Source organism: Bidens hawaiensis, unplaced genomic scaffold, assembly GCF_021521415.1.
Source record: "Bidens hawaiensis isolate Kalapana, Puna unplaced genomic scaffold, B.hawaiensis_p1.1 tig00005145_1, whole genome shotgun sequence".
In the NCBI taxonomy this organism is placed as follows: domain Eukaryota; kingdom Viridiplantae; phylum Streptophyta; class Magnoliopsida; order Asterales; family Asteraceae; genus Bidens; species Bidens hawaiensis.
This window is the reverse complement of record NW_027491328.1, coordinates 864,139-879,820: the sequence shown is the minus strand read 5'-3', so window position 1 is coordinate 879,820 and position 15,682 is coordinate 864,139. Positions and strand designations below refer to the sequence as shown.

The window sequence follows — 15,682 nt, the reverse complement described above, 5'->3', positions numbered from 1 at the left end:
AGGAATAGGTTCGTCTATTACGTAGTATTTCTTTTCTTGCTTGAGAACGATTCTCAAGTTACAATACCAATCCATAAAGTTGGTATAGTTTAGACGATCCTTATCGAGAATAGATCTTAATGATAGGTTATTTACGGGTGGAATAATAACGTTAGGTGGATTGTTGATTGCGGCCATCTACAAACATAACAAAGCTCAATTTTAGTATTTTCGATATCAATTATTTTATTCTTTAATACCCTTTATGTCACCAAGACATTTAATGATTAAAATCTAGAACCCAACGTTACATTCAAATAGTAGTTAAGTGACCTTTATCCTACTACTTAAATTAACATGGTAGTCAACGCTTAACGATTGCAACCCTTTGCAACTTCTAGTTTTATGGGATCGGTTAAACATCTTATGTTTAGTTGGCATGTTTAATCCCATCAACACCATTGTACACCATAGCCTCCTAATGTTGACTACACTTGTTGACCGAAGACAAGTGTGTCAAAAAGGTCTCTCCTAAGGGACCCATAAGAACATGAACTTGTGTCGGTGAACTCCCACTTGATCCCGCATCCAAATGCTCCAAGTGTTCACTCCGTGTTGTGGTATCCATCTTTTACTTGGGTTTCCTTCCTTGCATATTCTTTTACAAAATATATCCTAATACATTTTTCTAGTAAAAGAAATACATCTAACCTATTTATTATTACAAACCAAATGAATGAATAAATAGATTACAAAACCCAAATAATATTACAACCATATCGAATAAATTACCAACCACAACACAATCATACAACCAAACACAAGGCCATGGCTAGGTTACGAACATCTATTACACATCCAAATATGCAATAATCCAAGACCAAAAAATGGTTCCCCTTTCCCTCAAAACTTTCGGCCCAACCTTAACCAAACCGAAAGTTTCGGGTTTTGTCCAAACAAAGTAAACAATCATCCAAATGACCTAGTTTTTCAAGATTACCACATGCATGTAAAGTATGACCTTGAAAAACCACGGAAAAACCAAAACCTCAAAAACTTTAGGCCATATGGTAAACCCACCATAAACCCGAAAAATTTTTGGTCTAATGAAGCATGCATTCGTATATGCGGCTCTTGATGCCATTGTTGGGTTTTAACATGATTATCAAATTGATAAAACCTTACTTTTACCAAAAACGCAGCGGATAATGCTTTAAATCTTGTTAGTTTATAGTGTATAAAACCAATTTTATACATGCAAAACCCAAACCCGGATCCAAATACGAAATACATACTATCAAACACATGCATGTCACTATAAGTCCATGCATGTTAAGACTACCTTTCAAAACCAAGGAAATGTGAAAGGGATGATGAATGGTAGGCTAGAACTTCAAGATAGGAGTTCCTCAAGCTTGTATACCCTTCAAGCAAACACCTTGTAGCTATGATTTGCACTCAAAAATTTTCTTCCTCCCTTGGCTCCTCCTCTTGGCCGAAAATTAGAGAGAAAAGAGAGAGAGTAGAAAAAATTTTTGTTACTTGCAAAAATGAGAGTGAAAGAGGAAGTAAGTGTATATCTTTTGGCACCACCCATGACACCAATTAGAAACCTTGCATGTCTCCACTAACATTTGAAATAATAATAAAATAATAAGAGAGAAAGAGATTCCTCCCTTGTCGTTATTATTATTATTATTATTATTATTATTATTATTATTATTATTATTATTATTATTATTATTATTATTATTATTATTATTTAAACCTTCCATTTATATATTTGTGTTATTAAACTTATTACTTATAAGTGTAACACAACATATAGGCAACATGCTAAGTAACCATTGTCACATATTGTTATTTAATCATCTTAAATAATACTATGGAATGTTCTCTCTCAAAATATAAATCATCCATATGATTTATTCATTTCACAAGTACATTGTATTTAGAAACCCTTTTCCAAATAACATAAGTATCAATATTTATTTACTTATGATCATATCATATATAAACAAATATAATTGGGGTTTGTCTAGCTTGTTATTGGGTATAACCCGACTTGGATCATAACGTACTAGCCACATCAATTATAATATATGTCTTGGGCAGACCGAGTCCAACACGTCCATTGTATCACGAAAGCCCAATGAGTCTCTAATAACTCCAACATCAATCACCACGTGTTTATCTTGACTAACCGTTTCTATCTTATTCTCGGCTTCATTAAATCTAGCGGTATCCCAAAAGGCTCGAATAATGCCTTGATAAACCACAGTCTGTGTAGAGATAGCCTTATAAATCCTGGAACGTATCAAGAAACTGATCATGCCCCCCGAAGATCGGGGAATCTTCAAAGTTCGTCTCGAGGAAGGCACAGATGTTATGGATTTTGACCATAACAATAAAACTGGAGCTTGTTCTTGTTCAGCTTGAGCCTCAGGTTGTTGCTCTGGATTAGCCTCTGGATTTTGTTAGGGAACAGGATTTTGAATAATCTAGTCAGCCATTTCTATTTCAACAATAATTTTAAAAAAAAATTAGTAAACTGTTCACTAACATTATACTGATTAACGAATAAGCATCTTATTCGTTATAAAAGATTATACGAATGAGACATTCGTTATACATAATGGTTTACATTCGTTACACATAACGAATCAAACTTATACGTTAAGATATTTGTTACAATAACGAATCTGAATGTACTATTTTAACGAATCAACTCTGATTCGTTACCCTTATTCGTTATTAATTTAATCCATCTATTCACTACCTTAGCGAATCAGATAGTTATTCGTGAACTATCAACGAATCTAATATGATCATTCGTTAGAAAACTAAGGAATCTGATCAGTCATTTGTTATATGAGTAACAAATCTGAGTTAATTATCCATTTGATTTCTCAGAAGTCAAAAACCAAATTAATTTTGACTTATTACAGTCAAGGACGATGAATGTCATCGATGAAACCTTTGATTTCCCATAAATTTTCACATTTAATCTCAATTACAATGGTAGGAAACCGGTTTAAGGCACTAAACAATGATCATCAGTTCTAATTCTGATTCAATTAAGAGTTTTGTGAGCTGTTAACTGTTCGGTTAATATTCAATTATCAATTAATCAGTTAACCCCTAAAACACCGATGAAATTCCATGAATATCATATCATTGAGATCGTCAGTACCTGTAGAACACGAAGATATTAATCAATTAAGCTAATAAGCAGGCAAAGGATTTTGGAAAAATTTTGCAAGAGTTTGGCTTAGGATCGCAATGAAATAGGAACAAGTGAATGAAGGGTCATTCGTCTGGCATTGGGATTATAAACCCCAATAATTTCACGCATAACGAGGTCATTCTTTCAAATTTGAACTAACTAATGATCTCATTCGTTTACTTAAAAGAACCTCATTCGTTATATTAATAACGAATTTAATCCTTTTCGTTAAATTAAAAACTCATTCGTTTAAATTTTCAAACAAATAAGACTCACATTCGTTAACAAAGTTAACGAATGAAGTCATATTCGTTAACTTTGTAACGAATTACCTTATCATTCGTCAAAATCTTAACGAATGATACATTATCAATTCATTCCATTCGTTAATAGGTTACATGAATGTCTTCCATTCGTTATGCACAAAGGAAGCGAATGTTATTATAACGAATGAGATACTCATTCGTTATATTTAAATAACGAGTGGCTTGATATTCGTTAAACCAAATTTAACGAATCACTAAAGATCCTTAGCGAATGAGACAAAATCTTATTAAGGATTTAAATAATCATTAAAAACCAATTAGGGTTTTAACATGAATTAAATAATCAATTAAAACCAATTTTGGTTTTCAATTGTATACATTAAAATACCCGATCAACCAATGATCGGTAATGTTTAATTTAAACAGATTTTTACATTAAAACTACCAACTGATACCAGTTGTGAATACATTAAGCACGATTAACTTAAATTTTGGGGTTACAAGATTTTTCTTTTTGTTTCGGATTATTCGCTAACTCGGTAAATCGAAAATAAAGCAGAAAAATAAAATCTTTTTCCACCTAAATCTTCTAAGAAATGTTTCAGAACTCTCGGTGATATGTTTAATTGGTTCAATTAGGCACGTATATAAGAAATTATTAGAACTAATCTTGATTCAAGCTTAATTTGATTTTCTCCAAATCACCCCAACTTGATTTAAACCTAAGAATCAATTTAATTGAAAATGAATGTTTTTAAGCAACATAGTCCGTAATCCCCACTACAAGATATACCCCCATTATCAAGCAATACCCTAAGGTCCGTTCCCATAGATGAGTATGCACGATTTCATATGTCGGTTTGAAGACATTGTGTTCCTTGTGGTCCGTTTCTTAATGGTAATGAGACGCGAGTAAGGGGACAATGTATGACTCACAGCGTGGTTTGATCAAGTCTGTAATTCATTTTGTACATAATGTACATTTTTGCGATCAAGTTTAGAGACTTAAGCAGTTACACTGCGGGTTCGCTTATTTAAGCATTTTTTAATATTCATCGAAATGAATACCAGATGTAAAACCGCATAAAGACCCAATGGTGTCAGGAACCTTAAAGCATCCCATCATACAGGATTTAAGGCCATAAAACCATACATCATTGAAGCGTTAACCACAAACTAGAAACTTTTTCTAAAAAATTGTTTTTCAAATTGATTAGAAGGCTTGAGGGTATGACCAGATTATTACATTTCTGCAATCATTATCAAGACTTTTACTAGAACCAACATTTATATATTCGGCAATTTAGGTTTATATCACCTACTAGTCCATACTTGTTTGTTAAAAGACCTACCAATACATCAATGTAATTAAGCAAGCAATCTTTTATTACCTACTTTTTACTAGACTTGAGAACAAATGACCAATGTACTATCATTTTCCCTTTTTACTCAAGAATTCATTTTAGTAGCATTTTTCAATGTTTTTGTATTTTTCGATATTTGAATGTTTTTGGAGTTTTTAATTTTCTCTGTACAAACTGAAAACCACAATATTTTGTATTTTTATATATTTTCTCCCCTAAAAACGACAAACAAAACAAAAATTAAGAAAAGTTGTTCGTCGTTTAGGTATACAATTAGGTCGATTACGATTGTGTGTGTGTACTCTGTGTGTTGAGAGGAAATTTGGGCAGCGTAACGATTCAAGAGAGGATAATAATAAGGACTTAAATATCATTTGATCGAGGTGATCGCATGACAATCAATTCTTCAGGAATTGAGTATTCCAGTTGAAGGATAGCACATTCCTTGTCTGTGAAAATCGTGGTATACTTTTTATCACAAATCTGTGAGACACTCAACAGATTATGATCCACTTTTTCACAATAATTTACTTTCTCAAACGTAACTTTTCCGTTTGATACTTCTCCCTCTTTAGTAATCATCCACCATTATTACCAGCAAACGCCACATACCACTCTGAATATCTTTGATGTTGTTAAGAAGATCCAGGTTGCCAGTAATATGCCGAGAACATCCACTGTCCAATATCCACTTGTGACTTGAACCAGACTTGGATGAACTCTGCACAAAAAGGTAAAATGATTAGTTCAAAAAGGCAGCCCAAGCCTCAATCATGGACTCTCCTTTTGAGATTTTCGGAGATAAATTTAAGTTAACACTTGCATTCGGTACTTGAGAATATGTGACAGGTTTCTTGGTTTTCTTCTTAAGGTAACCGTCATGTATGATTCCCGAATCAGTGGTTTTACAAATTGGTTGAGCACGGTCAACGAATTTGTTTAATACATTAAATGTTTCAACCCGAACCACTTTCTTCGGATTGACATTTGAATACATTATAAAACACTCATCAATTTGATTTTCTTTCAAATTCTAATTCATTTTAGTCTTTCGAGTTGATTGACGACTTGATATCGTCAACCTTTGCTTTGCACTTTTTCGAGACATGACCAGGTTCACCACATTTAAAACACAAACGAGCGTCTAAGGATTTTTGTGGTGAAGTACTAGTCTTGTTTTTATGCAAAGGTTGAGGAATATCAACCTCAGGTTTTTCAGAAGTTACTATTTTTGAACTTTCACGTTTTAATCCCTTTTTAGTTTGATAAAAATCCAGATTGGTGGAATTCGATAAATCCTCCATTCCAGATGATTTCACAAATTTTATAGGTTTAAACTTTTTGACATTAGAATTCACTTGAACATTCTTTAAATTTGATTTGTTAAATTGTCGTTCAAGTTTAGTAACTTTTGAAGTGTCGTCTTGAAAGACACTTTTAATCATTTCAGGATTCAGAAGATTCAAAGGAACTTTCTTATCCGAAAATACTTTAGATAACCCTTTGATCTTAAAGATTTTCCCAGTGGCAGATTCAGGTTGAGGATTTATGCACCTCATCAATTCCTCATCAGACACTGAAGGCTTGTCTGATTTAGGTACTTTAGAAGATACCTTAGGAGTTTTCACTGAATCACTTGAGGGATTTGAACCATAAACTGCTTGTTCAAACTCCTCGGGTTCACACAAGATATGATTGTCAGAAGGTATGTTCTTATTTTTGACAATCACATCTGGTTCTATCAATTCCTCAATTGAACCATCCAACTCATTTTCAATAAAAACTTATTTACTCTCAATATGAATCGGTTCTTGAGTTGTTTTAGTTGGTTCAACATTTTCAGAGTCAACAGTAGGCATTTCTGGAGTTATATACTGTTCAACAATAGGAATGCTACTGTAATCTCCTTTGAAAGGAGGGGGAATCTCAACATACCCTAAACCGGCTTTTCCATTTTTCTTGTGAGCATTATTGACTTCAATAATCTCATTTAAAAGAAATGAGGAATCTCGAAATTTTCCAAGTTTATTTTTCAGTTCCAAAACTTCATTTTCTAAGTTGGAAATGCAGGTTCAGAGTCTAAGAATCCCCTTGAAATGTTGTTCAACAACTACAATCTTACAATTAACTTCAGCTTTGAGATCGTGATTACTAACAGACAAATTTTTAATTTTCAAAATCAATTGTTCCAATAGCTTGGATTTTTGTCTGTAGCATTCATTGACCATGTAATGCTCTTTTGTGAGAGTAGAGTTCTATTGTAATGCTGACTGAAGTTTGGCTTTGAGTTCAGCACACTCAGTCACAACAGGTGAAGTTATTGTCTCTTTTGATTCAGATACCTTACTTGAAGGTTTAGGACATACCTCTTCAATCTTGGCCATAAATGCAAAGGATTCGGTTTGTTCAGGTGTTGAAAGATCCGAATCAGTTTCAAAATCAGAGGTGTCACTTTCTTCAGATAGATTATCACCACTTGCATCTTCAAACTTTTCAACTGGTTCAACCAAAGCAAGGTTTGCTTGATTTCCTAAAAGTCGTTGAGACCAATCCACACCATCATTGGCAGCAAGAGCTTGAGTGTTGGTCAGCTTATTCTGGTCACCATCTGAGGAACTCTTCTTATTCTGATCATTTCCTGATGAATTCTTTCCCGAAGTTCTTTCAGAATTGCGTGGACTCGAATATTCCTTCCTCGGTTTATCACACTCTTTTGCGAAATGACCGAAATCTCCCCAATTATAACACTTGACCTTCAGTTTGTCAAACCCAACTCACTTGTTCAACGTCGGTAGATCTTTTCCTGTCCGTTGCATGAATCTTTTAACTTTCCTGACAATCATTGCCATGTTCCACTTAAGATCCATCAACTCAAGATCATCGGGATCTATTTGGTCATAATATTCATCAGTCCATTCACTTGTAGCAATCTTACTCCCAACGAGTTGTTCGTAAGATGTCATGAACGAACAAACAAAAGCGAATTGATGCTCAGCTTCTTGATTATTTACATTAGGCAACGAACTTGAAGAACTAGCACTAGAACCAGAATGAGCACCAGATGCCATGAAGCATACTTTAGGAGAACTGTTACCATTAGTAGACTCTTCTGGCGATGTCTGTGTGAAGAATGCGGTGATTGGAACTGAGCTTGAAGAATTATTAGCAGGTAATGAACCACCATACAGAGAAGGGTTTTGATCCTGATTATCCTTCAATGATGTTTGACACTTCAATTCGAATTCTCTTTCTTCAATCTTGTTAATGAATTGCACAGCAGTGAGTTGATCATTTCTAAAATATCCGTTCTCCTTTAACACCAATAAGAAAGTAGAATACGAAGGTGGTAATGCATTCTTCAAGGTGTCAAACTTATCTGATTCAGTCGGTTCCAGATTCACAGTAGTCATCTCCACAACCAGATAACAAAATCGACTTATCATCTCTTCCACCGTCTCGTTTTTCAGCAAAGTAAAATTTCGAAACTGAAATTTTACTAGAGTCTTTTTACTCTCGAGTGTATTTCCCAAGCTTCTAGTCTTCAAAGTTGCAAAGAGAGATGCACAAGTCTTGATAGTGCTATACTGGTGAAATATTTGCTCAGGTAATGCCATTGTGAGCGTAGAATATGCTTTGGTCTCACTCTCATAATCTTTAATCTCTTGAGCTTCATGATGCTTATGATCTTTCGGAGTCCAACCCAGTGTATCACTACCTACAAGAGGTGCCTTGTATACTTCATCCAGAAAACGAACACTACTTGGATGTACCGAACCCAAATAAGCACGAAACCTCGGTTCCCACTGAGAAAACTCAGACAGCTTCAGGAGTTTTGGACACTTATTATGTGTACCGATTTCGTTGTCCAATGATAGCATCTGTTGCATTAACGCATTCTGGGATGCTAATACATAATACGTGGCATTTTGAGAAGCCATATTATCACCAATTTGAAAATTCAAGGACCAAACTTGTCAAATTTTAAAAAATTCTGGTTACTGTTTAAACGAATGCAAGCAACAAGAATGGTTGATCTAACGAATGGGAAATATGAACGAATGAGATACTGTTCAAACGAGTGAATATGGTAATGAATGAAGGTATATAACGAATGTGAGAAAATGGATAGCGAATGGAAAGTTTAGCGAATGTAGTTAACGAATAAAGTGAGAGCGAATGTGAATACGAAGGTAAGGTTTAACGAATGATCAGTTGAAAGGTTAACGAATCAGTCTTCAAACTTATTAACAAATCAGTATTCAAATCTTCAAACATTCAGATCTTAGTCCATACTAGTCCGAAATCAACAAAACGACTCGTAATCCAAATCCGATCCTTACTATGCTAGTCCGTAATCACAAACACTCAAATCTAAACCTCAATTATCCAAATAACCATCAGCCATTAACATCCGATTCAAAACCTCAATTAACTATCAATTCAATCAACCTACTAACCAATTCACTTCAATCCGGACTCAAACATCCAAAATCAGTTCCAATTACCTTATGAACACTCCTAATTACAATCTAATTACAATTAATCTGAAGCTCTATTTTACCGGAACTTAATCAACCACAGTTCATATCAATTCATACTCAAATTGACTCAATACGTGATGAGTGAATACGTTTACACAAGGAATTAACACGAAGATCAGATAAGTTGTCTCTGATACCACTTGAGAGAGCCTTTTACGGATCTAGATCTCAGATGACATCGTGTTGTTCGTCGTTTAGGTATACAATTAGGTCGATTACGATTGTGTGTGTGTACTGTGGGTGTTGAGAGGAAATTTGGGCAGCATAACGACTCAAGAGAGAATAATAATAAGGACTGATGCATTAAACGATAAGCTTACATATATATATAGGGGATGACTACATTCGTTAAGATATCCTTAACGAATGTGTCATTCGTTACTTTAATCTAACGAATGAACATACTCATTCGTTAATACATTTAATCTAAGCGAATGGCCCTCATTCGTTATCTCATTCGTTAAGCTTGGTTAACAAATGAGTTTACATTAATACGAATGTGATACATTCGTTACGGGGTAACGAATGTGTCTTACAAAAGACCAAATGAGCATATTTACATTATTAGCACTTACATTATAAACTAATTACAATAATAAACTAATAAAGACCGAGACGTCCAAAAACATGTATTAACAAACTAAAACAGAAAAAAAAACAAAAACAATTTAAAAACCGTGGTGGACCAATGTGGTGGTGTCGATCAGTAAAGTTCGGGCGTTGGTAATACCCGAGTGTTGTCGATCCCGGGTGTTGAGGCAATGAGTCTAAACAAATTAGTTCGGTCTTCATCATGTTCGTTACGGTACCGAAACAAAAAAAAACGAAAATAAAAACAAAGTTAGTATTCGGTCAGTATACTAAAAAAATGCGGTAATTGTACGCAAATTCAGTATGTTTCACTTAACAACACAACTATTCAGTCCACACCAAAGTTAATGATAAAGAAAAACCATTCTAACATGCACATAAACATAAATAAGACACTAAAAAAATAAAACAAACATTTGCAGCATTTGAGATTTGAATTCGGATTGCAAACCGATTGGAACACTTACCCACTCCAACAATAACACCAAACCAACACAAGTTTATATGCTCAATGTCAAAACCATTACTATATATACGAAAACAAAAATGATACACTTTGTGACACCAAAGTTCTTATATATACTAATTAGATAATAACATGTTTGTTATTATATGAACTACTTCTTAAACACCAGGGTACCTGTTATATATGTTTATTAGGAAAATTAAAAATAAATAATCCTACCTTTTGTGTATTGGCTGATAATAATCTCACCTTTAAAAATCACTAGCAATGGTCCCACCTTTTAACTATTTTTGTCTCACTGGTGCTCCGTTAAAAAATACTTAACTTCGCTATGTTTTTTCCCTAGTTTCAAACCGATTTTTTAGGGCTTTTGATCGGAAGAACGATATGAGTCGACTGATGTAAAACTTATTTCGAAACGGTGATTCAAATGACTTGATTTTTGTTAATTGAAAATTCAAGTACCCAAATTGAAACATTGTTTCGTCGTTTGGATCACCATTTCGAGATAAGTTTTACATCGGTCGACTCGTATCGTTCTTCCAATCGAAAGCCCTAAAACATCGGTTTCAAACTAGGGAAAAAACATAACAACATTATGTATTTTTTAACGAAGGACCAGTGAGACAAAAATAGTTAAAAGGTGGGACCATTGCTAGTGATTTTTAAAGGTGTATTATTGGCCAATACACAAAAGGTGGGTTTATTTATTTCCAATTTTCTATATGTTTTTTATCTTACGTAACTTGAGTATATTATGATTATTGGTAATTAAAGGTTCTTATTTTATACCGTAGGAAATAAAAATAGTTATATTCTTGTTGATGAGTATACTAGTGATTGCTAGCATGATGCATTCAACACTCTAATGTTATAAACATATTGTAGACTTGATTTTAAAAACTTTATTCAAAACTTTTTTTAAATGACGAATAAAAGAATCTTATTACTCTATACTAGCAAGTACTAGTACAAACGAGTACACACAAATACGCAATATAACCATCAGTACATAAGTTTTACCCCAAATACAATGATTTCCCCCTTATAACCTTACAACATATGAAAATTAAATTCACCCCAGCTCTCCTATGTTATACTAGACCATTTTGATCGATTGCTCACAAACAAGAAGCTAAGAGCTTTTATCTCACCTAATCATTCCATGAATATTTACCGGCTTCTTTTCAAGTGTCATCAATTTATTAGCTTTCCATACCAAATCGTTGTGGGGGCAAATCAAATGAAATGCCTTTGCTTAGGGATGGCAATGGGTCGGGTTTGGGTCAGGCCTAGTCATTCCTAAACCCATACCTGATTATGAAAGCTTGTCTCAAACCCGTCTCAAACCCGTCGGGTTTTAATCGGGGAATTACCCGTCGGGTTTCGGGTTCTCAATCGGGTTTTGTCAAAATACCCATTTGGTATACCCGGCCCAAAACACATCGGGTTTCTATCGAATTTTGACAAAATATAACTAATTGATTACAAATAATGATTAATATAAAATAAAATGTCTCAAATAATTGCTATAACAGGTTTCAACTAATAATATATTTAAAATATTTAAAGTATACTATATATAAATTATAGAAAAAGTTATGTCAGGTAGATCGGGTATATAATCGGGTAAATGGGTTAATGTTATCGGGTAATCGGGTCGGGTAATCGAGTATATTACAAATCATAAACCCGTCCCAAACCCACGAAAAATTTTAAAACTAATCCCAAACCCTAGTGGGTCGGGTATTACCCGTCCCATTTATGTCGGGTTTCGGGTTTTCCCATCAGGTTCGGGTTTCATTGTCATCCCTACCTTCGCTTTTGTTCAAAACTTCATGAAATAATGTATTTTTTTTTTAATTATTTGTATGGTTAACTATAGGGATAAGCAAACATCGGTATGACACCGATTGGTACCGGTACCGGTACCAAAATCGGTACCGATTTGGTACCATTAGTATCGAATCGGTACCAAGGTTTTGAGTTTTCGGGACCGGTACGGTACTGATACCGGTATTATACGGTACGGTACGGTACCAGCTTTCCCAAATTTTACCTTAAATACAGGTACTGTCCCGGTACCCGGCACCGAACCGAACATTTTGGGATCGGGATTATCGGAACCGGTACCGGTCGGTACCGAGCTCATCCCTGGTTAACTATAGTCAAACACGAATATGAACTAGGGATGAGCTTCGGATGGTACAAGTGTCAACCGGTACTGATTCCGAAAATCCTTATCCAAAAAATTATAAATATTTGATACCGATAACAAAATGTTCGATACGAAACCAACATTTTGTATAAAATTCAGGAAATACTAGTACCGAAACTCAAAATTTAATATCAAATTTATCCCTAACATGATCCATGTACCTCCGGTACAAGATTTAGAGCATATTTGGGATTGAGTTTGAAAATTGCTTATTAGCTTATTGGTGTTTTCAAAAAGCCAAAAATTTAAAATATGTTTGACAATCACAAAAATCTTTCCCGTTTAAGTTTTTTGAAACAATTAAAAACCAATTTTTCAAAAGATTAAAATACCGGCTTTTCAAAATGAAAAGCTAATAAAAACTAATTAGCATTTTTCAAACTTCACCCCGAAGACCCCCTCGCTCCTCCGGCCTCAGTTCTTCACCACCTGCAAACGTTCCATGATCATAAAACTCCCACGATTCCAGCTCTCTGGTCTAATTTCTTTACCAAATCGCTTAATTTCACACGCTTCTTCACTCTCAGATCCCAGTTACACCCAATCAAACCTCAATTCCTCACAATACCACTCCAAAATCCAATCTTTAACCCAAAACCTTCATCCTGAAACCCTAATCAACATCCTATCTTCAACGCCCGATTTGAACTCATCCTTACGTTTATTCAAATGGGTTTCACTCCAAACTCAATTCCGTCACACGGCCGACACTTATTATCACATAATATTGAAACTAGGGTTAGCTTCAAGAATCGACGAAATGGAAGGTTTTTGTACCGAATTGATGAAATCTGGATTTGGGTTTCAAGATTCAGATCAAACCCTGGTAACCCTTGTTGATACTTTCATTCTTCATCATAAGTTTGATGAAGCTTTAAGGGTTTTTAGTGTGATGTGTTTTAACGGCTACAAGCCTTCGGTTTCGGTGATTAATCGGTTGTTATCCGTTCTTGTGGAGGAAAAGAAGGGGATTAAGTGTGTGTTGTTTGTGTATAAAGAGATGGTGAAGTTGAGAATTTGTCCGGATACGGAGACTTTGAATTTGTTAATGCAGGCTTTATTTGACGCTGGCCGAGTTGACTCAGTGGTTGATCAGTTTAACCGGATGCATAAAAAGGGATGCTGCGCAAATAGTCGAACGTATGAGATTGTAGTAAGTGGGCTTATCGGTAAGAATGTTATGAATAAAGCTACTGTTGTTTTGAATGAAGTTATTGAAAGTGAGTGTGATCTTGATTTGAGATTCTTTTCATGCGTATTGCCTTTATTGTTTGAGATGAATGAGTGTGAAATGGGGTTGAGATTGTTTGAAAAGATGCGGAGTTTGAATATTGTGCCGGATTTATCGGTTTATGAGGTTTTGATACAGTATTTTGCTAGAAGTTTATGTTTGGATGACGCGATAGGTCTTCTTAACGAAGTGATAAGTCGTGATTTGAAAGTTTCGAATCGTGTGCTTGTTGATTTGGTTAACGGGTTTTGTAAGTTAAATAAGTTGCACGAGGCAAAACGGTTGCTTGAAGAACATCAAGTAACCAATGCTGATTCGTATAATGTTGTTCTTGAAGGCTATTGCCAAGGTGGCGGTTATGCTGATGTGATGTGGCTGTTTCGACAAATGGTTGAAAAGAGCATAACAAACAGTCTTTCATGGGACATTTTAATCAGTTACCTTAGTGAGAATCAAAGGGATGATATAGTTTATAAAGCTCTTACTAGAATGATAGTTTCTGGTAATACACCTAATTCCACCGCTTACTCTGCTCTTATTATTGCAAAATGTAAGTCGAATGAAGTTAATGATGCACTCGAATTATTTCATCATGTTTGTGAGGAACAGTTAGTTATAGATTCTTCATCTTTCAGCATGTTAGTCAAGGGATTATGTCTAAACGGGAAAATAAACAAGGTAGTCAACTTGCTGCAATATGGTTCTTACTATGGTTTATCTTGTTCAAATGAAGATTACGATATTATTATGAAGAGTATGTCTACTTTATCCGAAAGCAACAGTCTTTTAACCATTGTTGGAAGAATGATTGTAGAAGGTTGCTCCTTAAGTTCAGAAACTTATAACCAAATTATAAAAAGCATGAGTGATCATCAAAGGTCAACCGAATGCGTTTTGTATCTTAATCGGATGGTCAAAGAAGGGTTGTTGCCCGATGCAGAAATATTACTCATTTCACTTTCTTTTTTAGCACAAAAGTTGAAGTTGCACGCTGTTCTGCCTGCAATACACAAGTTGTTATCTGTTAATGATCATAGCTTGTTGAATCATGCGATTTGTAACATGCTTATAAACGGACTTTGGAAAGAAGGGTATAAGCGAGAAGCCCGTTTGCTATTGGATGTGATATTGGAAAATGGTTGGGTGCCCGATGCGACAACGCATAGATTGTTGGTTAGTTCTGGTTTTAGTGAAGGTGATGAAGACGACACGCAAGATGAGATAACCAACATACTTTCTGAGGGCTTTGGTGAACCTTAATCGATTTCTTATACTGTTGTTTTGAATACATGTTTGCATATTTATATTTAAAGATAAATTCATTCAAAAGGTTAGATAGTCATATTGTGGTAGGCTAGTTTTTTTAATTTTATTTTTTTAAACTGTTTCATACAAATGTCCAAAAAATGAGATGGATCAAATGTGATGAGAAAAATTCTTATGAGCAGGATATTGCATTATATTAATAGTGTGATTTGTTGTAGCTAATAGAATTACGGTTTAGACCATTAGAAACTAATCATATTTTCTATATTAATTAAATGATCAGTTCTTTTCAAAAATGTGATTATTGGTTGAAATTCGAGAAATGTGTATAAGGTGATTATTGGTTAAAAAATGGGCGCGGAGTATGGCAAAATTACAGCGCTTTAAAGGCCCCAACTAGAGGTGCTCAGAAGAGGAAAAAAAACCGGTTTCGGGCCCGACCCGGTGAAACAGACCTAAAACCGGTTCCAAGTCATACCCAGTCCAGACCCGTTCATACCTAGAAATCCTTACCCGGTTCCACCCCTTTAACTC

General features: G+C 34.7%; 1 protein-coding gene across 1 annotated transcript; it reads left to right on the top strand.

Moving 5' to 3' along the window:
- The first annotated feature begins 13,059 nt into the window (after nucleotides 1-13,059).
- LOC143629071 (pentatricopeptide repeat-containing protein At3g61360-like) lies at nucleotides 13,060-15,253 on the top strand. Its single transcript, XM_077098440.1, has one exon. It carries the CDS (start codon nucleotides 13,094-13,096, stop codon nucleotides 15,140-15,142), a length of 2,049 nt encoding a protein of 682 aa, XP_076954555.1. The 5' UTR covers nucleotides 13,060-13,093; the 3' UTR covers nucleotides 15,143-15,253.
- Nucleotides 15,254-15,682: the final 429 nt, after the last annotated feature.

Excerpts from the sequence above, each read along its gene's own strand:
- LOC143629071 (XM_077098440.1), top strand. The coding sequence starts at position 13,094 with ATGATCATAAAACTCCCACGATTCCAGCTCTCTGGTCTAATTTCTTTA.